We start from the raw sequence: 16,591 nt of genomic DNA on the forward strand, positions 1-16,591 counted from the left end.
TCGTGTTCCCTAACCATAACACAATAGTTTTAATGTCTGAAAATAGTGTGGGTTCGACGGCCGATTTTCTTGAATTTACAGGACGAAAAACCCGAGTTTCCGGGAGAATAAACCCGCTTGTCCCTGCCTGAGATCGACTAACTCGGGAATCAGTCGAAAAAAAAAAAGGCTTGGAAAATGTTCTTCTACTCGGTGAGTTAATTTTAACCCAGGTCTTTCTTTGTGCGATCAAGCGTCGCGGAGTGCAAACGCCACTTCTACTGAGCTACACAGCCTTTCACGGGAGTCGAATTTCTCCTGGAAATTTCCTTCCAGACTAGAAACAAGGTATTATCCTTGCTGTAAATGAGGTAGATTTAACTATACGTCAAATAAAATTGCTGATGATAACGTTGGATTATCTTTAAGAGCGGAAAAGATAAGAACAAAGATAATGAAGATAATGAAACTAATTTACAATAAATATCAAGATAACCTTCATACTAATCTCTCTCTCTGAGTCATCATTGTGTCACCCATCCTTTCTTGCCATAAACACCATTTTACAAAAACAAAGTTTTCTCATAAACTTACACTGACAGTCTGGAGCCCGTCTTTTCCAGTGGGTGAGTTGTGATCTTGTTTTTAGCCAATGGAATATAAAAATAATTATAAAGAAAGGTTTATAAAGCAATACCAGCCTGATGTATTTTCGATTTTTGAACTTATGTTTAATTTTAATCTCTAAGAGTTTCTTTTTAATGTTCTTGTATTTAAAAACTAATATGACAATTGGAAGCAACTCGCAGCTATATCAGAATTTTTTGTATTTGCAGGAGAAATTTGACTGGATTGTATTAACAGGGAAATAGGAGACATATTAGTAGAGAATCTTAGCATCTTTTAAAAGATGCTAATATTCTTTTCATTATTGTTATTATCATTTCCAAAATGGTGTATTTTATCAGACCAATATTTCATCTGTCCTTGTCGCTATAGTAACATCTGCGGTTTCTCGTGAATCTTGCAGAGTGTGTTTCACAATAATTGTATATATTTACTTATAAATGTGTAGATAATAATCAGCATTTGTTGGCTTTCATTTGTATATCAAAATAATTGTTTCTTTTCTAGTATCAATGGCTATATTTACTGATTGTTTTCTGGATGACGTATGGGAACGTTACAAGGTAAGACATACATTTGTTCGCGCACACAAATTACAAGAGCGAATGTGGCTTTATGCTGTAGCATCATGTTTAAAGTTCTCGTCTAGTATTATGCCGAGGTAGCTGATGCCAAAAAACATGTATCCCATCTGCTAATATCTTCTATTTTCCTTGCTTGTGTGTTTTATAAGAAATCTCAGGAAGGCGCCATCTCACAAAATAAAAGAGAACAGACAACATTAAATATTTTAGAATCTTTGGATGGTTTTATGTTCAACTAGTTTTGAATATTATAATACATAAATCTGCATAAATAATAACGATAAAAAATTATTGCATTTTTTGCATTTTCAATGATTTAAAAATGACATATTTTTTCTAATAAAAATCCTCTTCTCCTTCCTTTCCAGGCTTACAGGCCAAGGGGCCTCTTCCGGACTCAATTCCATCTTTTTAAGGGTCTTCCTCTGCATCGAGTACCTTTTAGGTGGTAATTTAGAATCTGTTTAGGTATTCTGTTTCTATTCATTTCCATTACGTGTTCTTTCCATTTTTCTCTATAGCAAATACCTATTTCATTTAGGGAGGTTGTAATTCCAAGTTTTTGTCTGATTTCGTTGTTTTTCATTTTGTCCATTATTGTGACTCCTTCAGTTCTGCGCAGAAATTTCATTGCGGTTGATTCGATTCTTCTTTCATCTGCTTTTTTTATTGTCCATATCTCACTGCCATAAAGTAAGATTGGTTTAGCAACTGTATTGTAGATTCTTATTCGTGTGTGTTTTTGTACATAATTGGGTTTAATAATTTTATTTATGATGCCTGTTACTTTCAAAATGTTTGATATCTTTGGTTCTATATCAGCTTCGTTTTCATATGACATTGTGTCTTCTAAATACTTGAATGTATTTACTTGCTCTATTTGGTTGTTTATTACTATTTTACTTCTTATTGGATTAGCACCTTTGAACGCCACGAATTTTGATATTTTCGTAGCCTATGTTTTTATCAGATTATTTTGACTGCATAATGATTTTTGCAGTTCATCTTCATTGATTCCGAGGATTATTTGGTCATCGGCAAAAAGTAGAGTAGTTAATCTGGTGTTACGGTTTATCTTGAATCCTCTTTCATTAGTTCTCTTCCATTCTTTTATGATTCCATTCCTTCCATTCTTTTTATCTTCCATTCTTGTATAAAATCTAATAAAAATTATATAAATGAAATGGTTGGAAATGCTTTGATAACAAGATCTGTAATTGGCTATTATACCATTACTAATCATACACTTTAAAGGATGTAGATATTTATAAATGCAATGAAATCTGTTTAGATCGTATTCGATAGATGCTAAAATACAATACTATAGAAAATAATAGATATATAAAATAGATTATAAAACTGCGGAAAACAATAAAACAGTTAACCAGAATAACTATTGTTAATACGATATTGTATGCAGATGATCAGATTATATTACAAAATAAATGAAGATTATCTTCAAAAATCAGTTTATAAATTAAATAAAACAAGCCACCAACACAATCTGAAAATTTCACTAAAGAAATCAAACCTCGTCGCATTTCAAGGTAGAGATTCTACTTATCTAAAACTAGACATCGTACATAAGGTAATAGAACAGGTGATACAGGTTGCATAGCAACGCATCTAAAGGACGGATGAAGAGTAAAAATAATTCATAAATTTGCCGAATTAAAAAGACAACGAATAAAAATCAAGACGAGAAATGGAACTCTAATTTTGTACATAGCTGTTCTCACATTTAACCACTAAAGATCAGAATACAACACTAGCAGAAATGCGATTTTAAAACCAGTTAAAAGGTATACAAAATTAGACCATATAAAAATAAAGACATTAGACTTTCTCCAAAGGGAGCAGAAAAAAGTGAACAAAGAAATTCCTCTAGTTAGCAAGTGTAATGGAACTTACATCCTTCTTTCTTCTATCACTTTATTACATTACATATTACATCGGTTCTGAGAATTTATTGGGGCTTGAGCAGAATATTTGCATAATAAAATATTTATATTTATTACCAGAGGCAATTCTATTAAAACATAATTGCCTAAAATAAAATACAGATTAAATAAACCACTTGAGGACTTCGATAAATGGGACTGTGGTCTCCAACACAAAGACATTGACAAACATGTATGCCCACAGCGAGATTTGTACCCCACTCCCCAAAAGCTGGTTTGTTATTGAGTAGACAAACTGTGCACTCGGAAGAGATATTTGTGGGATTTACGAAAAGCACAAGATAATAAGTCGGATTTACTAATCGCAGGTGAAGGAACTTGCTGATATTTTGAAACAACTGATAAGGCTGTAGGCTGAGATAACCTATTTCAGTTAGTTGAGTTTAAATATATGTAGATATTAATTAAGAGCTTACGTAGCTTGCTTGGTTTCGACAGGGCCCTTTAGGTAGAAAGACCTGGGTTTGAATCCTGTCCATGACACTAGTAACCTTTATCGGAAGATTTCAGTCAAAGGTGAGTTCGCCAGTCTCATGCGCAGGTAGAGAGTTTTTCTACTGGAAACTCGGGTTTTTCGTCTCTCAAAACAGCGAACGGGGCTGTCAATCAACACACGTATCTACAGACTTAGGATACTAACTACACCATGGAAGAGATTAGGGCCTCACTATCGTTTATTTTCAACAAAGATGTTCCCATGGCGACGGAAGCTTTACGAGCAACAATTCGTATGTGATAAAAGATGTAATGAAGAAGGTAAAGAATATAAATGCAAAAAAATGCAAATTATGTATAAATGCAAAAAAAGATCAAATTTATGAGAGTTTCAAAAGAAAACAGATCCGAGCCCAGAAATATTCATAAACAATACGAAAATTTAACATACAACAGAATACAAATATTTAGGCACCTTTACTGCAGATTGAAAGCAAGATAAAGAAATAAAAAAACAGCTATAGTTAAGAAAGAAAGCCACCAACAGAGAGAACTGGAAGGACATGGTGCTGCACTCTCTCACTGAGGAAACTGCATGAAAAAAAAAAAAAAGAAAAGGATGTAATAGACCAATTGTTTGCAGATCAACAAGAGACTCGCCACCACTTCTTAAAGTTCTATATTTGAATCTACTTAGATAACAAAATGGTGCGTTCAGTTCATGAGCGTGTTATAAGATTTACTGGAGAAACATACAAAAGGCCACTCAAATTTAAATTCTTTTAAAGCAAACACGAGAAAAAAATAAAAAAATTAAAAAAATAAGCGGGAAAAGATTCAGTCATTAATCAGGAAAGGTTGCGTGAAGAGAAAAAGTCTGGCTAATTAATTCTCAATTTTCACTTCTTTTTACAAATGAATTAAATTACACCAATCATTTGTTTTGCTCAAAAACGAATTTATAATAATAAATTACAAATTATACAAAGAATACTCTATTTGCGTATGCAGTGAATCATATATATTTTCTTAACAGAAAACCTTCAATAAATGTTATGCATACGAAGACTCGGAAACTACAGGTTCATCATCAGATGAAGACTGTCAGGTAAGTTAGAATAGGAATAATATACTGTTCGTTTTTATCAACAAACTGCATTTTTGTTCGAAGTTATTATCTGTATAAAACTATATGTTTTGCGTGTTTGAATGAGAACTTCCTTGGGATAATTACAATCATCTAACAGATCTTCTCGATTAAATAAATAACTATTTTTGAAGTACACGAATAACTGAGCATATTTCTGCTTCACCCTCAGGGAAGTATATTTAGTTTATATTCATAGATAGTGATACCCTTCCAAGTGATAGTGATTCCCTTGCAACTAATGTAATCTGATATTTCTATGAATTATAGGATCAAGAGAAAATTAGACGTGAAATCTGGGAATCAAATATCAAAATGATGGTTCTTCATAATCTTTTGGCAGATTTGGACAAATCCAAGTTTACTATAAAACTCGACAGATACTCGGACACGGTAAGTTTAATGTTAATGGATTCTTTCGTTTTTAAGTACGCAAATATTGTTAATGTTCGGATTGTAATCTGAACATTAACAATATTTGCGTAAGCAACCAATAAGAATTTTAGTCTTTGTTAATGACATATTGATTGATAATCAACCAATCTAACAAAATGTAGTCTACAAATTATTTCCTTTTTAAATTCGAGAGAAAATAATTATCCTAATAGTTATTTGAAAATTTCTTGTCTTTTTAGCAGTATCTAAATAATTTCTTTATTCGCAGTGATGTGGCTGTTTAAGCGAATGAGACCGGCTGACTCACTTTTAATCGAAAAACGTCTATTTATATTTATAATGGTTCTTCGCCCACTAGAAGGAACTGGAACCTTCTAGTGTTTCCGATCAAAGCGTATCTTCGATACTCACTGAACTACAGACACTGGGATGCAGCTGAAAGTGACATTGATTGAACTCATGATCTGAATTCACGTAATTGTGAATTGAAACCTGAATTGAAATTGATGTGAATCATACCCGTGAATGTCTTTAAAGCTACTGTAAGTCTCCAGTAAGTACGGTGTATTCTCATACCTGTCGGTGAATATCATCTCCTGCATTGGAAAAAATTCTTATAACCCTTCAGTATGGAACCAGCAGAGAAGAAAAAGAGTTAAACTGCCTCTTCTAATTAAAACAAAATGGCACAATCTGTTTTTTTTTTATCTTTTATAACGAATTCTTTTTCAAGTAAAATAAAATCCAACCTACATACACACGCACGTACGCACGCACGCATGCATACATACAGCAGCTTGCAATAATTATTGGACATTGTTAGCAAATAATTAAAATTAGGAACATCACTAGAAATCAGTCATAGCGTGGATTTAATAAAAGAAAAGGTTCCGATATTTCATTCATTTAATGAGATTTCAGTATAATTACAAGAATTCAAACAATATTGATTGATTAACTGGAAAAAGGAAAACTTGAATGTAAAAAGAAACTCAAGAAGCACCCAGGGAAAATGACTCAGTGGGTGAGAATGATAAAAAATAGTTCTGCGTTTCTCCTTCAATGCATCAATGAAGAACCTCACATCTAGAAGTTGAGGATGTCCATGGATGCAAAGGTTTGTGTCTGAACATCATGCAGTGGATCTCAAACTCTAAATGTCCAAGGAAGGACTGGAGTATGAAAGCCAAACATCACCTTTACAAATAATTGGACAGCAGAGCACTGGAAAGTTGTAGTATGGAAAGATGAGGTCAAGGTATTAGGACTCTCATATTTACCACAATGTTCCGTCTTATCGATTTTATCTGTTGATGGCAGTGTTGCTGTCTAAATATGTTCCTCTTAGTTTGAAATAGATCCTGTTCCTCCCGTCGCGTGATATTATATATTACTGAAAATGGACGCTGAAATTACTATATTTTGAAGAATATCTCAATACTCGACTTGCAACTGCAAAGGGTTATCTGGAGTGGACCGATATAAAATTGTGGAATACTTTGAGAAAATTGTCTGGATTGGATCGTCTGTAATATTTGAATATGAGTTTTTTTGTAATCTTGGCTAAAAATCGACCAATCCTGGGATGATTTTTGAAACATTATAAATGTGAATCAGCACAAACGATTAGGTATAGAGTATGAAATCGGTGAATCATATTGTAATTAATATTGTTGCGGTGGGGTGACGATTGAAACGGTTTTAATATCTTTAACTGTAGTACAATAAGTATTTAATTTTTAGGAGAAAAAAAACAGGAAATATTAGAAGAGCGATAAATGAGAAAACAAAAGAGATATACGTAATGATTAAGTTGACTGTGATCACCAAGTCCATCATTTCAGAGAAAAACAAATGGAATAGATGAATATTGACCTGATCTCATGATGATGAGTAGATGCTATATGTGTATGAAGGAAGTTCGAAAGATTTCCAATAGTTATTCAGCAAGGATCAAAAAGATGGCCTAAGTAGTTGGAGTTGGAGAAAAAAAGTTAAATGAATGAAGATGAGTGGTTGGGTTGAAGCTACAAGCAGCACGTTTGATTTTGAGGCATTCAGATGGAAGACGTAGTTTGTTTCTTTTTAAATCTACACCTTAGCAACCAATATCCCAAACTTAGATATAATTATATAATTTTATATCAAATATAGAAATCTAGTTGAAATTTATTGTGAAATTAATTAGTAAAAAGATGGCCAAGAATTGCAGCTAAGGTTTTAATATGTTATAATGCTATACAGACTCCAGTTGAATTAACAGACTAAAATGAGCACTTTATTATGACGTACACATATCGGCCACTAAATTAGACACCTTCATGCAGATGAACGTAAACTCACTGGAGTACATGTGATTACGTGTGATAATCACATGTACTCCAGTGATGTCATGTACTCCAGTGATAATCACATACGTCACCACGTGTTCCAGGCAACTATTTAAGAATCCTGCTGGTAAGTAATCGTCAAGAATAGATCAGAATGGGAAAAACAAAGGATCTTTTCGCTTATTGTAGACGCCCGTCTGCCTGGAGCCACGATTTGTAATGGATTGAACACAGAATGAGACCGAGAACCTGTAGAACATTAGCGTCATATGTTGGTAGGCGTTCATTTTAGGAGCCTGTTGATAATCTTCATGAGTAGCTGAAAGTTACAGTCGTAGGATCACACTTCGTGATGTACACGAGTTTCCGGAAAATAGAAGCTGACGAATGAAATTGAAGAGAAGAAGATTCAGTGGTCAATGATAAAACAAGGAAAAGGCAGACCTTTTTACGAGAAATAGAAGGTTTTGCGAAGGTGAATAGGATATCTACGTTCCACTGGAAAACAGTATGAAGAGGTATGATTAAGACACTAGTTGTAGATCTTAAATCTTTGGATATTTGTGTACTGCTAAGTTTTTCAAATGAGGAAAAGAGTATTCTATAAAAGTATGGAGAGAAGTTTTCAGAGAAGCAAGTCATTTATATACAAGACACATACAATAAGCAATCAAAAATTACCAAGAACTAAGGACGTTTTTGTAGCTGGGTTATTTAAGATTTCCAGATATCTTTCTGGCAATAGATCTCATGAAGTGCATTGCTACTAGTAGGGTTAGAAGCAATTTGCTTGGTCATGTGTGGGACTAGAGAAAACTGACGCCGTGAACTTTATATTTAGGTTTTCCTTATGAGTACGGCGGGCAGAAGGTACACGCGAGCTCACGGACAGAAGTTGGTGTTTAGACAAGAAGCGACTGTCTGCATTTGACCCTTTCGAAACCATATTTAGATTTGTTTATGTTTTTTTTTTCTTTCATTTGTTACGATTTTCAGTTGGTGAGAAAAAGAGAGTATTCCTGACTCAAACATGTGTGATATGATGAATTTTTTTTCTCTTAGGGATGTCTTCCTATGATTGCTGATGAAATATTCATCGGATAGTTAGGTAAGGAACTAACTTTCTCCGTTCCAGCAAGAATAATTTTATGATACACTCGGAGGTGAATCGCGAAAGTGGATATAGTACACTTACCACGAAGATCAATAGAATTGTCGAAAATGTGCCACATTACTCCTGATACCGCCAAATTACAAGGTTAAGAGGAGTTGAGAGAAGTGCCTTCGGTCAAAGAAGAAAACAAAAAGGACTTAGACAACAAGGACAATGTGTGACCGAGAGGAGGATTGATTTCTACAATAAAATCAGAAAGAAGAGGGCTGTTAATTCTTTACATTGCCGTAATATACGGCCAATCTTGACATTGGTCCTATCCTCTAAAGCGTGCATATACGACCAAGGAAGATCACCTGACACACTACCAAGAAAGGCCCACTTTATACCTCTTCTGATCTTTCGCCAAGACATCAGATTTTGTGGTGTTCTTGTAATTAGAAAGGGAAATTAAGATCGGAAATTATTGTCACTACCTCGAGATCCACTAATGATCACTAATATCGAATTCGAAATTTTTGTTCTTTACCTGAACTTCTAGCCAACCTTATCCACGTTTAGACACGAGCCATGAACGATTTGGAGGAGATAAAAGCATAAATGGTCGCTTTTAGACATTTCCAAGGTATTCGACAGGGCTAGCATAAAGGCCTCCTTACTGTGTCTTACGGTCTCCTAACACTATATGTACGTTACAAATCCGACTTTGCAGTACTATTTCGGTGGTGCATCATAAATATTCCCTGAAATGCAAGATGCTATTCATAAGGGATCAGTTGATCCCTTATGAATAGCATGATCCCTTTCATATGGACTCCGTCTCATCCAGCACAAGTTTCAATACTAAAGCCATTTGCTTCGATTTTTATAACAGCGTTCCACGTGGTTCTTTCCAGATGTATTTTGTAGGTTTTTCTGAAGGTTTTCTATGAACTAATGTATTGAAATCCAAACGGCAATTATTGGAATGCATTTGCAAAGAAACGGGAGAAATATTAAGAGCAGAAATAATAAAATTTAAACTGATTGTCATTCGACACTTAAAATTAGTACAAAGATAATCGGCTAGTCGTAGTTAAAGAATTTGGTTGGTGATAGGCTGTTTATTTCACACAGTTTGTATCGATGAGAGAACCTGTGTAGCTCAGTGGATGTGTCGTTTGCACCACGGCGCTTTACTGCACGAAGGAAGACTTCTTGGTTTCGATTCTAGTCGGCGACTAGAAAAAAATTTTCTAAGCCTTTTTTCGACAGGTACCCGATTTAGTCGATCTCTGGCACGGGCAAGCTGATTTTTTCTGCTAGAAACTCGGGTTTTTCGTCCCGTAAACTCAAGAAAATCGACCGTAGAACCCACATTATTTCAGACATTAAATGCGAGTGTTAGGGTTAGGGACCACTAGATGGCGGCACTTGTTGAGCCGTCTCACTTCACTGAGTGCCGCTTAATTAGTGATAGCCTTGGACCAGCTATCTCTGATCGGGTATCAGTGGAGATTGAACTGCCCACTCAGTCTCCAAAAGTTAGATAGGGCTAAACGGCCTCGCCTACTCCCTACATACTGTTATCTCTTGTGACAAATGTTAATATTCTTTTTCTTCCAATCCGGTATGATTCTGAATATAAACAGCAACCAGCAAGCCCATATTTCCTTGTTTTACATAACACCTTCTAACTTTAGTGAGTTTTTACGTAATGTTATTCTGATTTGACCTTTATATTTTTCTCTTTTGCTGTTTCTTCAAAACAATTATATTGATTTACTTATGCCTGCGTAGTTAGTAATCAGCACACGTTCACCTTTAAGTTGTGTCTTAAACTTATTTTGTTTACGTTGCAGTCATCAAGTTCTACGTCAAAGAATGGAATTGACCAGAGTCTGGATGAAGTATGGAAATGTTTCAAGGTAAAATTTAATTCAAAACAAATTTTTTAAAATTTTAATTAAAAGTATATTTTTAATTAAAATATTAAAAAACATTTATCTCGACTGGGATACAGAGGACCTTACAAAAGTGCATCAAACACATTTAAATGTTTTATTTTAGCATCATGGATTTAACTGTGAAGAAGAAGAATGAAGTCCATGAGAGCTAGATTTTTCTCTCCCAGAGCAATAAGTGAGTGGAAGAGATTGCCTGTTGAAGTGCTGAGTGCATCTAGTTTGGATGAGTTTAAGAGAATGTATGACAGTTGGTATGGATATATAAACTCTTCGATGAGTTCGGGACTCCTCGGATATTTTTTTTATTGAGTACTAAAATTGATGAAAATGATGAAATAAGGTGATGACATTGCACCTTATAATTTTACAGAGTTCAGCACTAAGTGCTGCAATTTCTACATTGGATTTCAATTAAAATTTTTAATAATACTTTTTTGCCTTTATATTATTTATTAACAACACATGTTCTTCTAATATTAACAATGAAGTTTATAAGGATTACTTGTAGATGAGTGAGGCAAGTTAATCCCACCTACTTCTAAGCTTGGGTTAGCTTTTATGAAGAGAGTGGGATTTAGCCTTCACTATTTGTGTTGTTGCTATTGTTTATGTATGGGATGTAAGCATTGGATGCTGGTGATTTGTGATGTGTATATTAGTGTTAATGGTTTCTTAACTTTGTTGGTGTATTTTCCAGAGTTCGTTTTTTAATGTTCTGTAGTTATCTACGTGTTTTAACTTTCTTGGTAGGTTTTTGAGTTGCGTGGGTATCTGATGTGATCTCACAAAGAACCGTGTGAGTTGTTGAAAGCGTGTGGGGATGTAGAGAGTTGTTGTAGGTCGTGTTATGCGATATGTGTCTGTTGTTTCGATAGGTGATGTTGAAGTAATTCATTGTTAATGTCATGTAGTGTTTCAGGTTTTAAATGCCCAGAATTCTGTGTATCGCCATGTGCTTGTCGGATATTGGTTGTTGCGTGTAAGGTGTCCAGATCACTGTTGACACGATCTTCCTGTGTAGTGTTTCTAATTTTGTTAGGTGGCAGTTTGATGTATTTGCATAGACTGTTATTCCGTATCTGAGTAGGGATTCGCAGATACCGTGATATAGGAGTATTTTTATGTTGGGTGGAATAATGTCTTTAACTTGGAAAAGTTTTGCTGCGATGATCCAGAGTTTGGTGTGTAGGTATTCTATATGTTTTGTCCATTTAAGGTGGGAATCTATATAGAGACCGAGGTATTTTGCGTGTGTTACAGGTTTGATTTCGGAACATTGGCAGGTATTTTTGTTGTTAATGCAGCAGTATGTGTGACAATTATATCGATAATGATGCGGGGCGTATGATTCTTGGGTTGTGTATTATCAACATCTGTGTTTTAGTGCAGTTGATCAGAATTGCGTTTTGGTGGAAGTATTTTATGATTTCGTGTAAGTCTTGTTGTGCTTTGCAGAGAGAGCTGTGTTAATGTCTGTGCGGATTGCTAGTAGTGCAGTGTCATCTGCGTATTGAAATAGTTGACTTCTTATGGATATATTATGAACATCGTGAATGTATATGTTGAATAGAGTGGGTGATAATATGGCACCTTGAGGTACACCGTGTTTTACTTGTATATAATAATAATAATAATAATAATTCAAGAAAAAATATTCTTTTTCCTCATTTTATTGAAATGAGGCAAGACGGTCCATGCTCAACCTATAGAGAACCTCTCAATAGTTACATAGACATTGCCAGCGTGATTTTCTAAAAACCACATTCAGAAACTACCTCCTTATCTAGAATACAACTTATGAGTATTAGTCTTTGATTGTGGCTAATCACGCTGGCATCAGGGTGGTGTGATGTTGTGAAGCACAAGAATTATTACTTCTGATGTAATTATAAATCAGTTGCTACGATATAGTAACAGTATACTGCACCCACTCTATTTTTTGCAGAAGACAACTGAAGAATCCATCTCTGATTACCAAAAACACTTTTAATCCTAACTGCTTCGCCCAGTAATACTCAACCAGTGCTTCAGAAAGATCACACCACCCTGATGTTACTTATTCAAATTATCATAATTTGGCAAGAAAGGAACTTTTTTGCGTACCTCAAAATATTTTGGAGATGTATTTGGGATATGGTTGGAGAAATCCACGCTATTCACTCTACATTTTCGATATTTGAAAGCATTTAAGCTGACTCAATGAAATACCATACCATTCCACAGTCGATCTTGCATACTAAGTAAATGAATAGACATTTTATTTCTAAAAGCTGAGCATTACTCACAATGGCTGATACTTCATTTCTTCAGATATGTCTGATAATCCACGAGTTCCCAAAACTCCTGTTCTTTGATTTGTTTGATTTGTCATGGTCTTCAATTTCGTCAATAACTTTTTTTCTTAATGTTCTCAAATCCTGTTCTCACGAAAGCTACATTCCTCTTCTTTATTTGTGAAACTTTTAAGTGTCGAAACATTCTAACTTTCCAGATCCTGTGTGATCAATGCTCCATCTATTAGACTTCTTGCCATTATTCAGTGGAATGAAAAAATGTTATAAACGTCGGTGCTATCAGTGGTTTTAAAACTACTTTAACCTCCAGTAGCGGTGGTGATCTCACATTAGACAAAGACAATTGTCTACCACCTAAAAAGGCATTAATAATAATTTTAACCTTTATGATTCGCCTTTTAATGATCGATTTTAAGTTTGTATAATTCATTATACCAAAAAAGTCGAGTTCGAATGCATTACGCCATCTGTTGTTGAATCTGCAAACTATCTCACCATATGCGTTTACATACTGTATGTCTGTTTAGATTTCCACTATCTAGATCGCATTAAATGTTGATTTTATTCAAAAAAATAACTGGGTATTGGTATTAACCAGAATCATTTCTTTCTCGACAGAAAAAATTTAAAAAACCTTATGACATGGAAAGGAAAAGATGTTTTACAAATGAAGGAAAACAGGTGAGTTAAAAATATTTTGTTAAGCACTTCGACCAATTGCTGGTTCGAATCCCGTAGTAGGAATGATTGTTAGTGTAATTGATAGTACAATTGATAAACTTCATTTGAGAAAATCACAGTGATTTAAAATGGAATTTCTGATATTTCTTTAAATTATAGAAGCAAGATAAAGAAGAGAAACGCAGACGTCAAATATGGGAACGTTGTGTCAAAGACGTAGTTCATCATAATCTTTTGGCTGATTTGGGCGAATTCACCTTTACTATGGGGATAAACGAATTCTCGGATCTGGTAAGTTCATTTCTAATTTTTTCAAGTTTTAATTGAATTAAAAAGATAATCACGTGAACATGGTTAACTCAAATTCGTAATCCTTATATTTCCAGAGTGAATCAAAGCTTTCGACGACGTGCACAAATTTACACGGGAAAATATGAACGAAAATAAATCGTTAACAGTTCTAGTAAAGTAAACGTGTGAAGAAATTATGTGCATAACTTCATGGTTTATTTGTAACGTTAAAGAACGTCTAAAAAATGAAATCATCATCATCATGCCTGTCAATGATTTAGGCCTAGAGTGGTCTGTTCCGGCCATAGAAGTCATCGTTGAATCTCTTAAGAGGACGTCCTGGTTTTCTTTTTCCTAATTGCTTGTACTTTTAAGGCTTGGTTTGGTAATCTTTCTGTTTTCATTCTTTCAATGTTTTTCATCCATTTATGTTTATATTTTTAAATTTTTCCTATTACTGATTCCTGGTTTAATTCTTAAGGCCTGTGTAGCTCAGTGGAAGTGGCGCTTGCGTCCTCTGAGCTTGGTCGCTTGAAGTCAGACTTAAGTTCAAGTCTAGTCGCCTACGGGAGGAACCTTTTCTAAGCTTTTCTTCGACCAATTCCCGAGTTAGTCGATCTCTGGCACGGGCAAGCGGGTTTTCCCTCCCGGAAACTCGGATTTTTTATCCCGTAACCTCAAGAAAATCGACCTTAGTACCCACATTATTTCAGGCAGTAAAATATCTTATTAGAGTTAGGTACCAAGAAATGGCAGCACTTGTTTGCCAGCCTCTTCATCGACAGCTGCTATAATTAGTGATATACATGGACCAGCTATCTCTGATTGGCCACCGGTGGAGATTGAACTGCCCACTCAGTCTCCGAAAGCTAGATAGGGTATAAAGGCCTCGCCTACTCCCTATAAAGGGAATAAAAGGCGTTAGCTGATTTTTTTTTGGTTTAATTCTTTCATAATTTCTTTATTTCTTTTGTGATCAAATAGTAATCATAATACCACAGAATATGTAACACGAAACAAGACTACATCAGTCGGTTCTATTGCTTTGTCCTTAGGTTACTCCGTGAACTACGACAACGTGAGTTTCAAGAAACACAACAACAACAACAACAATAACAACTAATATACAATCCTTAAAAGAAGTACATTCTTTCGACTAAGCTATTAACCGAATAAAAGTTATCCAACAACCAACCCAATTCATACCATTGTCAGGACTAACATGAGAAACCAAAAGTAAATAACATACGCATATAGTAGGACTTTGATGTGATAAATCAGTGATAGCAATGATAAGTTTTGAAAGGCAACTATGAATTGTGATTAAGATTTAAACATTTCAATGAACTATAGGACGAAAAAGAAATCTCCAGGATGACTGGATGTCTGAGGAAAACACAATCTATTTCCTTTCGTTCAGATTCCAAGAGGGTTACGTGTTCTGCTGATCCTCCATCCAATAGAGGGACCACTGTGGGCTGAGCAACCATGTAAGTTAATATTTATTCTTGCTGTTGGAATATTTTTGCCATTCTGATCAGCAGTTATTTCATTAGTTATATTGAAAAATAAAGCAATATTTCAAATATTGTTATTATTTAAAAAAATAATTATGACATTAAATTCAAAATTCAATTCATATTAATACGATAATTTAAATCATTAAAATATACATTAAACTCTAAAAATAGAACTTCGTTTGAATATCATGTGGGAGATTCCCAGGGGAAAGAGGAGTCACCTCACCTATCGACAAGCAATTCCATGTCGTAAATCTATTTTTTAATGTAAATTATTTCATGTTGTTGTTTATCGTATCTAAATCAATTTAAATATTTTCATTCGGTTAAAATGGAATTAATTTAGTATTAAATCATCGCATTAAATTGACCGTCTTTTATTATTTTTTTACAGCAGAAGGGATCGAACATTGGATCATAAAGAATGTGTCAAGAAGATTAAAATCAAGGATACCTGCCATCAAATATGAATGTAGATACATATTTATATTGATTTTTTCGTCATGTCTATTAGAGTTGTTGTATGTGTATAAGCTCTACGGTGAAATTACATACATTTTTTTATTTGCGTAGAATATTTAAACATACGTACTAATGGAAATAACAAATTTTATTGGGTGTTGTAACTACTTCGCTTTTCAGCCAAAAGGAAATTTGCATTTAATAAAAAATTTAAATTTATGTCATATAACAAAGGTATTCAGAATGAAACTCAGTATTGCGAATTTAAATACGAGCTATGAATTGTCAAAAGGAAGGAGTGAACACGAAATAATGGTGAATGGAATGGACTATACAATCTAATATGAAATCTATTTGGAAAACTAAAAATTAAGAAACAAAAGGAAACAAATCCTAGTAAATATATATATATGTCACAAGAGACATGCCGGTGCGCTGGCCGCTCTTGGGAAAGAGCGTCGTCAGATTTTGAACAGCGCAAAAATTATACTGTGTGTTTAGACTCATCTTCGGCACGAAATATTCCTACCTTCCGAAATTGTACCATCAGGTATTTCTTTTCGCCTACACAATATAATTTCAATTTTATATTAAATGTAAATTTGTCTTTGGCTAGAAAGACAAATTTACATTTAATATAAATGTAAATTTGTATAAATATATAAATGTAAACTGGGTACCTCCAATATCCAATAAATTTTGCTATTATTTACTATTGGCTTAAAACTAATAATGATTAACAATGTGGTAGGATTATCATAAAAAAGCTACCGGATATGTCTAAATGTTGTTGTTTTTTTCCCTGAAACATAAATGTGTTTATT

General features: G+C 34.2%; 1 protein-coding gene across 1 annotated transcript; it reads left to right on the forward strand.

Annotated features, from left to right (window-relative positions):
• The first annotated feature begins 502 nt into the window (after positions 1–502).
• On the forward strand, positions 503–15,986 carry LOC150093270 (cystein proteinase inhibitor protein salarin-like). Its single transcript, XM_090413326.1, has 9 exons — positions 503–605; positions 1,114–1,169; positions 4,623–4,694; positions 5,004–5,126; positions 10,415–10,480; positions 13,432–13,494; positions 13,654–13,785; positions 15,139–15,275; positions 15,700–15,986. Exons 2-8 carry the CDS (start codon positions 1,119–1,121, stop codon positions 15,265–15,267), a joined length of 636 nt encoding a protein of 211 aa, XP_090269452.1. The 5' UTR covers positions 503–605; positions 1,114–1,118; the 3' UTR covers positions 15,268–15,275; positions 15,700–15,986.
• Positions 15,987–16,591: the final 605 nt, after the last annotated feature.

The sequence above is a fragment of the Typopeltis vanoorti genome, chromosome 24 (assembly GCF_054136105.1).
Source record: "Typopeltis vanoorti isolate ZY-2024b chromosome 24, IOZ_Tvanoo_1.0, whole genome shotgun sequence".
Lineage (NCBI taxonomy): Eukaryota > Metazoa > Arthropoda > Arachnida > Uropygi > Thelyphonidae > Typopeltis > Typopeltis vanoorti.

Excerpts from the sequence above, each read along its gene's own strand:
- LOC150093270 (XM_090413326.1), top strand. The coding sequence starts at position 1,119 with ATGGCTATATTTACTGATTGTTTTCTGGATGACGTATGGGAACGTTAC. Across the intron at positions 10,481-13,431 it reads AAGTATGGAAATGTTTCAAG|AAAAAATTTAAAAAACCTTA; the intron begins GTAAAATTTAAT and ends CTTTCTCGACAG. Across the intron at positions 13,495-13,653 it reads TTACAAATGAAGGAAAACAG|AAGCAAGATAAAGAAGAGAA; the intron begins GTGAGTTAAAAA and ends TTTAAATTATAG.